Source organism: Myotis daubentonii, chromosome 14 (genome assembly GCF_963259705.1).
Source record: "Myotis daubentonii chromosome 14, mMyoDau2.1, whole genome shotgun sequence".
Classification (NCBI taxonomy): domain Eukaryota; kingdom Metazoa; phylum Chordata; class Mammalia; order Chiroptera; family Vespertilionidae; genus Myotis; species Myotis daubentonii.
Window position 1 is genome coordinate 8017690 of NC_081853.1, and position 16335 is coordinate 8034024.

General features: G+C 46.1%; 1 protein-coding gene across 16 annotated transcripts in view; it reads left to right on the forward strand.

Annotated features, from left to right (window-relative positions):
- Window positions 1-16335, forward strand: part of MAGI1 (membrane associated guanylate kinase, WW and PDZ domain containing 1) — a 559916-nt gene that overhangs the window by 523226 nt on the left and 20355 nt on the right. For 5 of the 16 annotated variants that reach the window (XM_059663036.1, XM_059663037.1, XM_059663042.1 and 2 more), the window contains 6 exons: window positions 2480-2696; window positions 4834-4917; window positions 7541-7632; window positions 9525-9717; window positions 11858-12148; window positions 15201-15404. In XM_059663036.1, the coding sequence (XP_059519019.1) occupies window positions 2480-2696; window positions 4834-4917; window positions 7541-7632; window positions 9525-9717; window positions 11858-12148; window positions 15201-15404 (1081 nt within the window). The remainder of the gene's footprint in view (window positions 1-2479; window positions 2697-4833; window positions 4918-7540; window positions 7633-9524; window positions 9718-11857; window positions 12149-15200; window positions 15405-16335) is intronic. The other 11 variants (XM_059663038.1, XM_059663043.1, XM_059663049.1 and 8 more) reach the window with 5 other exon arrangements.

Genomic DNA, 16335 nt, shown 5'->3' on the forward strand with positions numbered 1-16335 from the left:
CGGCAAGGCCACCGTGGAAAGATGGCAGCCAGGAGAAACACAGGTCCCAGGTGCAAAGGGGAAGGAGATCCTCTCTGTCGTTCATGTTCTCTGACTCTGGAGTCTTTAACTGCCGTCCAAACCTGGTTCCTGACTTGGGAAACACCAGGAAGGCAGGGCCCTGAGAAGGTGCCTTAAACTGTGCCCGGCCTGGCATGCTCCCACACCAAGGGTGTCTTGTCCCCGGGGGAGGCAAGAGGCAGGCTTTGACCTTCGGGGGCCGAAATGAGATCTCTGGCCCTGAGAGTTCACTGCGGGGACGGGGGCGGCTGGAAGTTGGCAGAACCGGTTCTGTTCCAAGTCTTCGGAATGCTGACCCGCGCAGGTCTGAGCCGAGCGCTTTATCCGCAGAACAGAACGATGCTCATGTGGGTTGGTGATGGTGTTTGTCACCCCCAAACACTGCCTTCCCCAGAGCCGCTGTCCTTGACTCTAAGCGAATCAAACCCCACCTACAGGGTTACCGGTGCCTCTTTGCTAGTTTAGAATATGGTCCTCAGATTTCTCCCACGGACACACCAAGTGACATTTTAAATGGTCTGTCTTGCCTTCATTAAACACACATCCAATTTTCTTCAACTTTGAGTCTTTGCCAGAGCCTGATTTCAGAGTGGAATCTGTAATTGTCAAGGGCAAATGAAGCTTTTGTCCTCCTTGGACTTTCTTCAGATGCTGTTTTAAAATTAAGGACTGGAAGGAGAGGGGCAGAGAGACCTGCGATTTAAATGAAAGGGGCCTGGGAAATGTCCATTGGTATGGGAATGAAACGTGGAGGCTACCTAGGGAGGAAGCAAGAGTGAGCTGCTGGTAGAATTCCGTGTAAGACCAAGGGAAGATTTTGACTCTGCACAGAACTTTAGAAACCCAGACTGCTCTCAGTCAAAGATCTTATAAAGTACTTGGGAGGTGTAAGCTATACAAGATCTTTAAGAAAAGACAGACAGCCCTTCCTGTCCTCTGTCCCTTGAGAGGGCTCTTCGGCAGGTAAGTGTAGGGACATAGCACCTGTCATGTGAGAGGCAGGTTCCAGGGTTTTATTTTGAATGGGGGAAACTAAACACCTGGGCTTACCAGTCTTCTACAGGAGAAAATAAGAACTGGAATTATTTTAATTCCCACCCAGTATTTTTCCTCCCCCTAATTTTTGCTCTCCGTTCAAAGAACACTTCATAAAATGGGAAGGGTCATTTGCTGGGCAGGTTTTAAGGAACACCTGCTTATTCTGTTGAAATTTAAATGAAGTTCTTTACCTTTGAATACTATTTGGACTTTGGACAGGGTGCAAATCAAAGAAGGCTGACCCCTGAGGTCAACCCATATATAAAGTTTGATGTCAGTTTTCAGCCAACAGTAGTGTGAGGAGATCACCTAAGAATTATGGAAGTTCTTCATATAATAGTTATTTATCCACTTCTAAGTTCAAGTGCACACATAATGATTCTAAATGCTCTGATTCTCACCCTAGCTGATTTGGCTCAGTGGATAGAGCTTGGGCCTGTGAACTGAAGGGTCCCGGGTTCAATTCCAGTCAAGGGCACATTTCTGGGTTGTGGGCTTGGTCCTCAGTGGGTGGGTGGGTAGGGCATACAGGAGGCAACTGATCAACAACTCTTTCTCATCATTGATGTTTCTATCTCTCTCCTCCTTTCCTCTCTGAAATCAATAAAAATATTTTTTTAAAAATAATAATGAACAACATAAATAGAACCAGAGTCATAGAAGCATCAAACAGACTGTCCAACCTATGAGAGAAGGCGGGAGATGAGGGGGTAAGAGATCAACCAAAGGACTTGTACGCATGCATATGAGCATAACCAATGGACACAGATGGAGGGGGGGGTGGTGAGGGCATGTGCCGGGGGGTGGGGGCAGCTGGGGAGAGGTCGATGGGGGAAAAAGGAGACCTATGTAATACTTTAAAAAATAAAGAAATTTGCCGAAACCGGTTTGGCTCAGTGGATAGAGCGTCAGCCTGCGGACTGAAAGGTCCCAGGTTCGATTCCGGTCAAGGGCATGTACCTTGGTTGTGGGCACATCCCCAGTGGGGGGCGTCCAGGAGGCAGCTGATCGATCTCTCTCATCGATGTTTCTAACTCTCTGCCCCTCTCCCTTCTTCTCTGTAAAAAAATCAATAAAAATATATATATATTTAAAAAGAAAGATTTAAAAAAAAGAAAACTGGATTCATTTTCTGCCACAGCCCAGAGAGCAGTGTGGTTTGTGCTCATGTCTTTGCACCTGGCCCACCCCTCTCTCTGCCAATCGCTTGGGGATTTGTCTGCATTCAGCATTAGCTGGAGGAAGGTGGAAGCCAACATATTGTTGATACATTTGTGTGTGTGTGCACAGAAGTGCTGAACAAAGACGAGCTGATAGGAAACACCCACTCAGAACCAGTAATAACCCTCTCGTCTTGCCCCTCTCACTCGCTTCCTTTCAGCAACCACTGGAGAGAAAAGACAGCCAGAACAGCTCACAGCACAGCGTCGCCAGCCACCGCAGCCTGCACACGGCCTCCCCCAGCCACAGCACACAGGTGCTCCCCGAGTTCCCACCTGCAGAGGCCCCCGCTGCAGAGCAGACCGACAGCTCTGGGCAGAAAAAGCCAGATCCTTTTAAAATCTGGGCCCAGTCCAGGAGCATGTATGAAAGCCGACGTGAGTAGACCCCAGCTGCTGTCTTCGGGCAGCCTCACCTCCAGGGCCTCAGCTTGCTCTCGGGGCTTATTAGCGATAGGTTTTCCCTGTGTAGATGGCATAGAGGTAAGCCGAGGGGAGGGGTGAGAGCGTGTCAGCAGTGATCGAATCTGCCGGCTATTCCTGGAGGCTCCCTCAGGCCATCAGCTTGGGGAGGGTAGATGCGGATGGCCATCAGATCCAGGGCCCAGTGGGCACGGGGTTATTGCTCCTTTCCGTTAAAGGAGGTGGCAGGTAAGGGCTGCCGTCCCGTTAGCTCTTCCCCATGTGGAGATGGCACACGCTCTTGGGAAACAGCTCTGATGTACAGGAGAACATGAAGTGACTGGCTTGGATTGCGGGAGTAATGAGAAAAAATTAAATTCTTCCTTAGTGGTCTCTTAGTTTTTAAAAATGCTGGTAATTTTTTAAACCAATATTAGCAGTCTTTCTAAACAGTCCCCATAAAAAGAAAAAACAACAACATTGAGTGGTCTGTGCATTAATTACTGATACTGTAGTTAAATGTGTTCTCCCTGGCTTTGCCTTTTCAATAAATAGGAACTAGCAAGAGCACACACCGTAACTCTGTGGCTCCTATAAACAAAACATCGCCTTCATGTTTAATTTCTTACCTTTATGATGAAGTGACTTCCAAAGACTATTCACCATAAATAGTGTTCATGTATCTTATCATTATTACCGATGAAAGTTCCTAAAACGCTTCAATCTTAGCACATACAGTGGGCTCTGCTTTGGCTGCTGCTGTTACTGGCCGTTTCTCATGAGTATGATTGGTCAGGATGAAGCAGCTGTGGAGGCCGTGTGCTGATCAGTTTCTGCCATTCCCTAGGTTGTTGTTGTTTTTTCTTGTCTTTTGAAGAAAAACACAGTGTGTAGCCTCAGATGTGATTCGCTGCCCCCTCCCCCCAAGATATTAAACTGAGCAAAGTACTCCAGGACCATTGAAGGCAGCGATCGTATCTTACCTGTGCCCTTAATCTATGCCTTCCTTTGTGGAGAAACATATTTTCCTTATATTTCATTTTACTGAGAAGGGCAATGTGGAGATTAACACTGTCTCAGATTCAGTTCCTTCACGTGGTCTAAGTACTGTGCAAACTACCATATTCTTGATATGGCATCTGTCACAACAGCAGGGTCATGTGAATTGATCTGAAGTGCAGACGTGTTCATGAATCCCTTCGGAGGGCTTACAAGTTTAATTAAAAACAAAGGCACGCATGGAAGTCCTTTAAAAGCCATGTTGCCTGTTTGGTATTTTATTTTTCTAGATAACATACCTATTATGCACGTGTTTTTAAAAATGATGCTGGTACAGTCTTACTCGTTAACATTCGGGACCGGCTGTACCCACTGGTGTTGACTATAAAAGGAAGTTTCAAACTTCCCACTGGCGTTTCGCCCACTCACAAATAGTTTGGAAAGAAAGCCTGTCAGAGCTGCCCCGTTAACCAGAGCAACCCATGCTTTTGGGGAGACACGCGTGCACAGCTGGAAGTGGTGAGCGGGCTGCGTTATCAGAGTCCGTTTCAGGAGCTTGGGTGTCGTTCTAGACACTTGTTGTTTGTGTGTTCAGACCTCGGCAGATCTGATGCTTTGTGCCTCTACATGGAAGGCTGTTCTGTTGAACTGCCTAGAATTCACCTGAACAGGTCTTAGCACAGAATGAATCCGACCAGGAACCTTATACTCTTAAATAAATGCTGTCATGTGGCAGTTACAAAAGTGTACTTAATTTTTTTCAAAAGGAAATAAGGGTTTAGGCAGATTTAAAGTTTATGACATGGTTAGGACAAGGCCATGCAAGAATGCGTACGGTGGGGTCCAATTAAATATGAAGAGTCTAATATGGTCATGGGAGTCTATGAAATGCTCAGCGGTACAGTTGTGAATTCTAGCTTTTTGACAAGAAAAGCGCCATGAAAAAAAGAAAAAATAAAGCAGAATCAAACTGCAATCTTTTAAAATCCAGAGCAGCCATGACCTTTACTGTGAAAGCTCAACTGCACGCTCCTTATCAATCAAAACGAAATTAAAATGAACTGAGAGAAAGCACATACATTAAGCTTTGCAAATTGTGAAATTAATATTCCAGCTATGTCACCTTCGCCTGCGTCGGGATTGAGCAAGGGTGAAAGAGAGAGAGAAATCAATTCCACGAATTTTGGAGAATGTCAGAGTAAGGATTCGCTGAAAACTTTTATTTCTCCATTCTATTCATTCTGTTTGATGTTCCCATTGGTCGGGGGGCTGGGGGAGGGGTCGGGACACAGAGAGGGAAATGCCATGAGCCAGTGTTTTGGAATTCTTGTTAACCAGGCATAGACCAAAGACCAGATGAAAGAGAAAGTGATGGCATGGGTTTGCTAAGTCCGGAAATGTGTGTCTGCAGGAATGGAGGCACCAGGAGCTTTCTTTGCAAACCTGGTGATTCCATCCGTCTAATTAGCAAAGGAAGTCTTTTGAGCACTTTATTGTGTTGTCACTTACGTTACCAAAGGAGATTAACTGCTGAGATGGTCCCCTATGCAAGGGCTTAAAGGTGAAGAAAGCTGGACAAGATTCTCCTAGCTCTTTTTGATGTAGCCTCACTCAAAAGAAAAACAAAGGGATATAAACATCAGAAAGATGGCTCTACCCTGCCGTCTCCTGAAAATGTAATTGTGATGGAATCTGCCTGAGATAAAGAAGAGAACCAACCATTTGGGAGGAGTAGTTGGGACACCTCGGTGCCGCTGGCGGCAGAGGACACAGAGGGAGGAAGTCTGTGATCCCGTGTGTCACCGACGTTTACGAACTGTGTGCATTTGGTCGGCGTAGAGGAGTGTGATCGTTAAGGAGCCAAAAGACTTCCTTCGCAGCATCCCTACGTGTGGTGTACTGTGCTTGTGTCTGTTTTCCTGGCTCATCATTGCAGTCCTCAACATTCTTGGTGTCGTTGGGCATCTTGTTTTTAAATAAATTTGCCATTTTCCCATTGATTCAAAGGGAGAAACAAATGCTTTTTTCCTTTGGACTAACCTGTATGATAGGCCTAAGTCTGTTGCCACAGCCGCCCACACCGTGCTAGCTTACACCTAAATGAGCTCTATAAGGCAGAACTTGCTCCGTTTGGTGTCATCATAAGATGGGCATGTGCTCCTGTGAAATGATGCTGAGAAGTGGTCTGGCTGGAGGTCTCTGCAGAGGCTGTTCACAGGGAGGTTCAGCAGACTCCGCACAGGCTCTGCCAGGAACCCGGTGCGCCGGGACGCACCCAGGGTCCATTTTGGTAATAATCCTGCTTGAGTGAACCAACGACGGAGGCCCAAGTTGATTTAATTTGTTGTTTCCATGCGTCTATTACACTAAATACCCTGTAGCCAGACACTCAAACAGAAAGAAAATAGTGTTACCTTAGCATGCTCAAGGAAATGTAATTCTCAAATCTCGTCTATGAGAGTCCTACGCTGTAGCTCCACTCCATGTCCCTGGCTCTGGGAGCTTAGCTCTCGAGTATAGTAAGAAAGCGCTGGGTGAAAAGCACTGCTCAAAGCCACGGCATTAAGACAGCTCAAGCAGAAATATCAGAGTCAGACCTCCCTGCCTTGCTCTTCCCTGTTTATCTAGCTGCTGCTTTCTTGGCACATTCATTCGCTGTACATTTTAAGCCTGTGGGTGAGTCACTAAAAAGGGCCCTTTCTCCAACTTGAAGTGCAAACACTGCCTCCTTCTCCCTGGCCCTTTGTACAGAATTGGAGAAGAGAATTAAATGCTCGGGTCTGCACACCGCTGCAGCCCCAAATGCAAGGACTTAAACCAGAAAGTCTGCAGAACAATATTTGAAAATCTCGTTTAAGATTCACTGCCACTAAACTACATTTTTTTCTCTTTAAATAGAAGCTATGTCATTTATAGACTATATAAAGCACTATCTATTAAATAAAAATTAAGTAGAAATAACCCTTTTTTATTGCCATAGTTAGGTAATAGTGGTATATAGAACAATTTCATGTACAGTAAGCATGTTTCCATGGAAATTACTTTTCTTTTTAAAAATGAGATTTTTTATTTTAAAACACTGAAATATTGAATTTTAAAAGTAAAATATCAAGTTATTGGATAATAAATTAATACTTTTAATGATGAAATATTATAGGCAAATTCTGGAGTAAAGCAGTCACTCTAACAATGAAATATGGTTCATTGACACAGAACAATTTTGTTGTTACCATTAATCTTAAAGATATGGAAGGCTGGAGACTTTTGGGTAAAGTACTGAAATCTTAGTAAACTTTGCAAATTTGGAAATATTAGGATGTTTAAGACTAACTTATTTTTGGCAAAATGATCTAAGAAGCTAAATTATTGGCATCGCTGGCCTTGATTACTTTAAAGAAAGAAGTGTTTTTTAGTTCGGTTGGTTTTTTTAATGGAACATTCTTCACCCCAAGCTCCTCCTTCTTTCAGTTGATGGAGCATCAGGTGACTTACCTTCTGAGTCGCTGTGACTTAGCATCTCTCTTCCGGGCACTGTGGGCGGCTGTGGCGATTGCAATTCATGCCCCTGCTGATCACTGGCTTAGTCAGGGATAATGGCTCGGGCTTGGTTAGGAATTATCAAACAGCGATTAGTCCTTTGAAAAAACTTCGTGCTCAGTGAGGACTGCCACTGTCCGCCTCGCCCGCGTCCTGTTGTTTGTTGCCTTGTCTGTGTTAGAAGACTGTCTGCTTAAGCACTCAGTGTCGGGCCTGTAGCTGTAACCTTAGGGGTGTGCTGCCTTGTATCAGAGAAATAACCTCTCTCTTCCTTCCCCCTCTAGTTCCAGATTACCAAGAACAGGACATCTTCCTCTGGAGGAAAGAGACTGGATTTGGATTTAGGATTCTGGGTGGAAATGAACCAGGGGAACCTGTGAGTCTTTTGTGTCCCTCCTCGCCCCTCCCCCCCCCCCCGCACCCCCTCTCCCCCCACCACACACACAGTGCCGGCAGCAGTAACAAATCCCCAAGTCTCGAGTCCAGCCAGGTGCCACACTGACCGCCTGGTCCAGGCAGAGGGGCTGTTCTTAGGTCTTGTGGAGCTTTTGTCTTGAGGGAAAAGGGACTGGTTAGAGAACAGAAAGAGTTCACTCACCCGGCGCTGGCAGAGCCGAGCACCGACACAATTGCAGTGGAGACAGACTGGCCATTTCACTATGAGTGCACCACCCAGGAGAACCGGAAGCTGATGCTCAGAGCCTGGGCTCCCCGGTGGTGTAGGACACAGATTACATAGGGCAAAATCCCAAGGCCCCGTGTTGGAGGCTCGGAGTTGTGCTAGGGGCTGACCGTCGGAGCTGAGGTGAGGGTGGGGAATTATTTTTTCAGATCTCGAGGACAGTGTCCCTCTGTCTGTCCCACGGGGAAGCAGCCAGTGGGTCGTTCCACCTTCGGGCTCAGGAGCTGAAACCTGGCCCAGGTCAGGGTGTTACCTTTATCCTGCCAGAGGCCCAGGCCCATGACCATTCGTCAGGCCCGGCTCCTGTCTTCCGCTGCCTCAGGGGTTGCTGCTTATGGGGGGCGGGGGGGAAGGCTAGGTCTCCGAGGGTTAGAAAGAGAGACATGATTTCCAGCCTAGGATTATAGCTGAATTTAATCACAGTCATAAGGACCCTTGGTTTCACTATAAAAGTTTGCGTTCATGTTTGTGAAAAGTGGGAGCTGCTATCAAAGAATATGAAGCCAAAAAGCAAAAGGAATCGGGATCCAGTAAGAAAACAATGTGATGCTCTGGCCAGTGCTGCATTCTGAGGAGCACCAGGTTGAGAGATTAGAAAAGGTTGGGCCCAACTGTCTTTACAAAAGGAAAGAACCCCAAACAAGAGTTAGGAGACATTTCACCTCTCTGGGCCTCATCCTGAGAGTAAACGTAGTATTACATCACAGAACCCTTTTGAAGGGGGAAAAGAGAACTAAAGACATGTATTGGTAATTAATTCCCTCATCAGAATAAAATAACTGTTACTGTTGAGTGCTTACTCTGTGCCAGATGCTGTGCCACAGGCTTTAACATACACTCTCTCACTTATCCTTCAAGTCCATGAGTGTTGCCCCATTTTTGAAATCATCAAACGAAGACCCAAAAGGTTAACTGACTTGCCCACGATCACAGAATTCGTGATGGAAGGACTGGAAAGGGTCTGATTCCAGAGTCCATATTCTTCACCACTCACCGGGCAGAGCTCTGTATACTATGCATGTCACGCAAAGGTAGCGGTAGCATTGGCACCTCAGGAGAAGGCAGGGAGAGCACAACTATTTTAACTAAAGCTGAATGGACGGCAAACATAAGGCACTAAATAAAGGCTGCTTGGATGCGGGTGCTGAGAGGACAGAAATGCAGATGACAGACCACACTTGCTTGATTCACTCCTTCATTTAACAGTCTGTTGTGCACTCGCTATTGCGAAGCACAGTGCTGTGTTTTGAAGAAAAGTAGTACCACTATTACAATTAGCAGAGTTTTCTGAAAGGCTGGTTCGTAAGTGGATAGAAAAGGAGAAAGAGTTTTATTTCTGCCAAGGAGAAAAAGAACCATCACCACAGAGAAGTGTCTGGGAACCAAACAAGAGAAAGTTCTTTCTCCACCATGTGAGAGCTGCTGTAGCACCTAGCCCAGTGCCTGGCATCCCGTGGGCACTAGGAAGTGTTTGTGGCACGGATACAGGCAGGGATGAATTAAAATGTTCCCGGAGACGTGAAGTCTTTGAGTATAATAGCAAATGAAAAGGTCGCTGTTTTATCTGTCATCCGATTGCTCCACAGATTTATATCGGTCACATCGTACCACTGGGTGCTGCTGATACAGACGGCCGCCTGAGGTCTGGGGATGAATTAATCTGTGTGGATGGGACACCAGTCATCGGAAAGTCACACCAGCTTGTGGTCCAGCTTATGCAACAAGCTGCCAAGCAAGGCCACGTCAACCTCACAGTGCGGCGGAAAGTGGTATTTTCAGGTATGTTCCTCATTCACACCTTCAGGCAGGGCATGGTCGCTCTGTGCACAGACAAGGACCCCTTCCTGTGCCTGCCTGCCTCCTCAAGCATCTACTTTACCAAATGTTTGCTAATGTGACTAAGCTCAGAATTTCCAGGTGGTTTGCTTCCCTCAAACCCTGCAGAACTGTCATTCAAAAGTACTTCAGTGTGCCATGTGTATCTGTTCAGCAAAGACTTCTAGAAGGAGGTCAATTGAAAATATGTTACCTCCCCCATCACCTTGCCAACTAGAACTTTATCATCCCCTTCATTTGATAACTCTCAACCAAAGAGGTCATTATGACAGTCAGGAGAATCGGACTTTCAATTAAGAGAGCAAAAATTAGGTTGTGCTCTATTGTTGACAGTCGTGTGTTAAAGCGAGATTATTTTTCTCTCTACAAGAAAGGGGAAGCATTGCCCAGTTCCAAGTCATATTTGATTCTTCCCCCTACGAGCTTCAAAATACTACATATCTGTGACCATCTCAGACAGTCCCTCCTCCCTCCACCTGCCTCCGGATTTTAGCTTCCCTCCTTGCCATTCTTGTGAATCAGGGTTTCTGTCTGTGTCAGACCCGCCGCTCAGTGACAGCTCACCGTGTGTCTGCCCTCGCCCTTCTCTCACCAGCTCCCTGGGAGCACACTCGGTGGTTCACCTTTGCCTGCAGTCCCCTCCCCATGTTTAAGACAGAAGCACATTCAGGGCTGTATCAGTGGAATTACTGAAGAAGTGTGATGTCACATAGTACGGGTTCTCCATATTTTAGTATTAGTGAAACAAATACTGAGATAAAATCAACTGGCACCTTGTTTTTAAAAAAGTGGTGTAACTCATTTAAATCCTATATAATTAATTACAGAAGGCGTCAGATTCCAGTGTGGGAGAGTCCTGCCTACTGCAGCTCTGGAAACCACTGGTAATCAGTTAGGTTCCGAAGCCGCCAGGGCAGGCCAGTCCGTCTTTCTTCACATAGTGTTCCCTGCAGCCAACAGCAGTCAAGGTGGCTTTTGAGATGTGGCGAGCACTTTTTTACGTCACCAAATAAAAGTAGTAGAGCAATGTGATTTTTATTCCAGAATTATTTTTAAATCCTTAAGTATTTGGGGGTTTTAGCTCTGGGTCAAAGATATATTAAATCTATTAAAAGACAATTTAACCAGTCACAAAAGGACAAATGTCATGAGTCTACTTTCATGAGGCACTAGGCAGACAGGTTTATAGTCCAGAAGTAGACTGGTGGTTGCCAGGGGCTGTGGAGCAGGAAATGGTTCAATGGCCTTTAATGGTAGAGTTTCCGTTTGGGAAGGTGATTGAGTTCTGGAGATGAAGGTGGTGATGGTTGACAACAGTGTGACTGTGCCTAATGGCACTAAACTGTACACTTAAAATAGTTAAAAATTTTATGGTCTCTGTATTTTACTACAATAAGATGGAAATCTATGAGAGGAGGAGCTTTCCGGAATACATACAGTCTTACCCAAAAGCTGAACACACATTTTGTTTTTGGCACGAAACATAAGTTGGTTTCACCAACTATTGTGGCTCTTTAGGAGTGTTTTACCCTGTCACCTGGCCTAGCCATCAAACGGGAGCTGCATAGACCGGGAATTCTGAGGGTATTGGGTTGTGATGTGCTGAGTACATCAGTGAGCCCGGCGCCCTGGGGAATCCCCCAGGTGTATGGTGTTCCTGCCTGATGGGAAGTTCACAGCAGGTCCTGGAGAGCTGAGTAGAACTGAGACTTGAGGGTAATGGCACTCTGAATGTGCGGCCAAGGTCAGACCTCAGCTGAGGACGGGCATTGTGGTGTGGGCCAACCTGCACTGGCTCTGCGTGACCTGTGGTTTGTGCGGGGATCTCTCCGAGTGTGAACCCGGGTGCGGGTGTGGGTGTGGGTGCTGAAGTGGCCGGTGCTGGAAATGAGACGCGATCTGTGCCAGTGGAGACCGGAAAGTCAATACTTTTCTCCAGAAGCTGCTTGAAACCCTTGAGCCTGTGTTCTGTGCGGCCAGGCTCATTTCGCGGCTTCGCGCACGCGTGGAGCTGGGTGCGGGGGGTGAAGGGTGGCGGGCGCTGGGGGCCAGATCCGGGCCTGAGAGCGCACCTCCTGCACAGCCCCCAAAGCCGAGCCGGAGGTGCCCTCGCCGGCCTCCTCGCACCACAGCAGCACGCAGCCCGCCTCGCTGACCGAGGAGAAGCGCACCCCGCAGGGCAGCCAGAACTCGCTCAACACCGTGAGCTCCGGCAGCGGCAGCACCAGCGGCATCGGCAGCGGCGGGGGCGGCGGCAGCGGCGTGGGCAGCGCCCTGCAGCCCTACGACGTGGAGATCCGGCGCGGGGACAGCGAGGGCTTCGGCTTCGTCATCGTGTCGTCCGTGAGCCGGCCCGAGGCGGGCACGACCTTCGGTGAGTGGCAGTGCCCTTTCCAGGGTTTCCGAGGCGCCAGGCAGGCCGGTCAATATCTCATTAACAGAAACGCCTCCTTGCCCTTCGCTGCAGGTGATTAAAGTCTTAATTGGGATGCAGTTTGTTAGCGGTTCCCTCCGGAAGGTTGGGGGTTGTTAACCGTTCAGCTTCCATTCTGAATGCGTGCTCACACACGCACCCCTAAGCATGCTGACATCTGCACGCAGTGCGCAGAGCAACCCCTTGATGTCGAGAAATTCTCGCCGGGGAAATAGTAGCATCTGAAGGTCTAGGAGGTTTTTAAGAAGCATATATATGGCTGTAAAAATGCTCAGGAAGTAGAGGTGTAAGAAGTAAAAATATTACATGAAATGCCCTTTCCACCTGATCTGTGTCCTTTCTCTACTCTGTCCTCATCTGAAATGTTTCAATTTTAAGTAAATTTTGCTTTTGCCTGATTAACAATCTAATTAAAACCTGAGAGTCATGTGTCTTCCTTGCCCTTGAATTCTAACAGGAGTGAGTTTCCCATCTAGCCCAGGTGTGGGGGTTTCAGCAGAGTATTTTCACCCTCAGGTTACCTCTCAGCAGACAAATAGGAAGCCAGCGGATTCCAGGAACTAGTAATCTATGAGTCTGTTTCCGATTGAATGGATTATAAGTATGTGCTCCAAGAATGATCCCCCTTCTTCATTGGATAAAGTAATTTGTTATTCTCCACACACATTTGCCGATGAATATAGAATGTGATGGGAGGCAGGAGGGCTGTGCAGGCTTTGAAATGTACCTCAGCTCTATCCCCAAACGCCTCACCCACAAGGAGTCTGAGGACCTTGCTGGCTAAGATCAGCGAGGTGGTCCATCCCTTTAGCTTCCTGTGTCTGAGGAACCCCCTTGCCTCCATGTAGTCTCTGCCCTTTCCGTCCTGCGAAAGCCGGTCTCCCTAAGGTTTGGCCACAAGGAGACAGTCAGCAGGTCTGTGCATGTGTGGCTGCAGTAACAAGCACCCATTACTAACAGTGCTTTTGTGAGCTACTTTAATAATCCGTGTCATGGATGGGTGACATGACATCAAGGCAAGGTGTTTTTTGTTTTTAAAATTAGTTTTGGAGACTTTTCTGCCTAATTTAAAAATAAGAAGAAAGGCAGGGGAGTGAGAACTCCCAAGTTATTTTCTTCAGATCCGTATCTCGACTGTCCCCATGCACCCTCTGGTATTCTCAGGATTTCAGAATTCTGTTTCACTTTCTAGAAAGAAGTAGCAGATATGTCCAGTGGGAGGCTATGTGTTAATGAATATAGACTGTCTTCACTCACAATTGGTCTTTGATTGTTTTCCTCTGGTTCTTGCAATGAATGTATTAAACTGTCCCTAATACTTTGCATGACACTTCTGTTCCGAGCTATGCAGAGCTTTCCTCACACCTGCTGTTTGATACCTTTCCCATGCGAGTTGTCCTTGGAGATGGGCAAAACTTAACCAAGACCTTGAATTAAGTGTGGAAGCTTTCCACCACATCTGCCTGTGGTATCCAAAAAAACTGTTTAACTTCCTTTTAAAAAATTCTTTCGCCATAATGTTACATCCAATAAAACAAACTCAGGCAAATATTCTGAAATTCAAAGGACTTACAGCTCCTTTTCCCACACATTTTATCCTCAAGGTTCCAGTGATGCTGGGAGAGCCTACTCAGTTTCGGTGTCTCCCATGCTCGTTTTGTCACCCTTTCCAAAAGGTGGCTCAACTGCTTACCTGTCTTCAGAGTCCCCAGAAAGACAAATTCCCAAGAAACATTGAAACTAAATATAGGATTAGCTGAAAACTCTGCGTCAGGCTTCGAAGCCAATTCCCACCTCTCTCTACAAGTTAGCAATACTCTTGGTTGAGACATGGAATCCCTCAAAGTGCACAAAAAACCTTCCTCTTCAAATGCACTTTCTGGTTTTTCATGTTGCAAATGAGTAGTAGCTGACGAGGAGAGAGGAAATGATTGAAGAAACAGGGTGAGGAATGGTTTGAACCTAGCTTTGTGTGGGTCACTGTCCTCAGCCTGAGTAGGTACTAGGTTAGTGATGGCGAACCTATGACACACGTGTCAGAGGTGACACACGAACTCATTTTTTTGGTTGATTTTTCTTTGTTAAATGGCATTTAAATATATAAAATAAATATCAAAAATATAATTGTTTTACTATGGTTGCAAATATCAAAAAATTTCTATATGTGACACGGCACCAGAGTTAAGTTAGGGTTTTTCAAAATGCTGACACGCCGAGCTCAAAAGGTTCTCCATCACTGTACTAGGTCTTCATAGTCCCTTGTGGGGGGTTTTGTGAGGATGGAGGAGGATTTCAGAGCTCATGAGCCATTGGGCCCTACCCTGAAAACACGAGATAGGATGGTTGAGCAAAGGTCATGAAAGCAAAAATAGATGTCAAGGTTGGGGGCTGTCTTGGCTCATCCTTTGCTTTTCTAAAGCTTTCGCCATTCTGGAGAGAAGGCAGGAAGTTGAAGTGTTTGTCCAGTAGGCATTCTCAGATTGAATCTTTGGTGCTAGCAGATCTCATGCCTCACCAGACTCCCAGTGATTATTCTTCTAAAGAGAGAAAGAACAAAACATTGGCAGAAGCTTAAAGAACAGCTGGCAAAGTGGCGTGGCGTGCACACACAATGTGTAGAAGCACCCTTCCCAGCCCTGGGGTCACATGTGAAGTCCCACAGTCAGTCCATGGCAAGTTATTTGGGGGGCTCTTGAGAATCTCTGAAGTTGTGAAATACCCCAAGTTTTATAATTGATGTAAGGAGGGGAGCGGGGATTTCCACCTCATTTTGAATCAGGAAACAACTGCCGGTCAGGGCAGTGGCTTCTCCCACGGATGCCCTGAACGTTGCCAATGTTTTGACCATCGGCGCAGAGCTCTCCTTTAATAACATTTGCTTAATGCTTTAATGAATTAACACTTAACCTTCTCTTTCCCTTTTCAACCCTTTTTCTCCTCCCTGTACTATATTCCCACGTAACTTTAAAAAAATTAAAACTCACTATCAAAGCAGGCAATGCATGTGTGGCTATGCCTCACAAAATAGGTCGGATTATTGAGGGGAGCCCTGCTGACCGATGTGGCAAGCTGAAAGTAGGAGACCGGATCTTGGCAGTAAATGGATGTTCCATCACCAACAAGTCCCATTCAGACATTGTCAACCTAATCAAGGAAGCGGGAAACACAGTTACCCTCCGCATCATTCCTGGGGATGGTAAAGTATACTATTGTCTCTATCTCTTTCTTTCTCTATCTCTGTCTCTCAGCTCTGTGTCATTGGTGTTCATGTAATTGAATAGTGTTGATTTAGAGGCAGCCTTATCCATCCCTAACTGAACAGAGAGCCATCAAACAGATGTGAGCCATTGTTACGAAACCTTTACCTCCCCTTCTTTACTTAATCCTCTAGCCCAGCGGTTCTCAACCTGTGGGTCGCGACCCCTTTGGGGGTTGAACGACCCTTTCACGGGGGTCGCCTAAGACCATCCTGCATATCAGATATTTACATTTTGATTCATGACAGTACCAACATTATAGTTATGAAGTAGCAACGAAAATAATTTTATGGTTGGGTCACAACATGAGGAACTGTATTTAAAGGGCCAGAAGGTTGAGAACCACTGCTCTAGCCCTTAATACCTACCTTGCTGCAGATATAAAAACATTTCAGAAAACCTTCAAGTTTTCCCAATTTATTTTGGTTTTGGTGCCCGTGTCTTTAAAACAATAGAATCATTTGAATACAGGTAGTAATGGTCTCCTGATGTTCTATCTGGACATCACTGAGGATTTTTTTTAAACAATCACTAAATATATGTGTAATGTGGTGACATCAGAGTCTACATAATGCCAGTGCAGAGCCAGGGGTGTCTTTTCAGAATAAGCGAATGTGTCAAATGTTTTATTTCACTGGAAGAGTCTTAGGGTTTGTGCATCCTTGATTTATTGCTAATTTTTACATGTGAATGAAGATATAATTAAATCTCTGTAATTTTTGTTTAATTGTTGGTTATATGTATATTAAGCTAGGCCCATCCTTGTTTGGTTGGTTGGTTATATTCAAATCTTTGGTTCTTTTATGGCAGTGGTGATCCCCACCCCTTGCACCCCCCAACCCACCCCCACTCCGGGACATGTGGCACTGT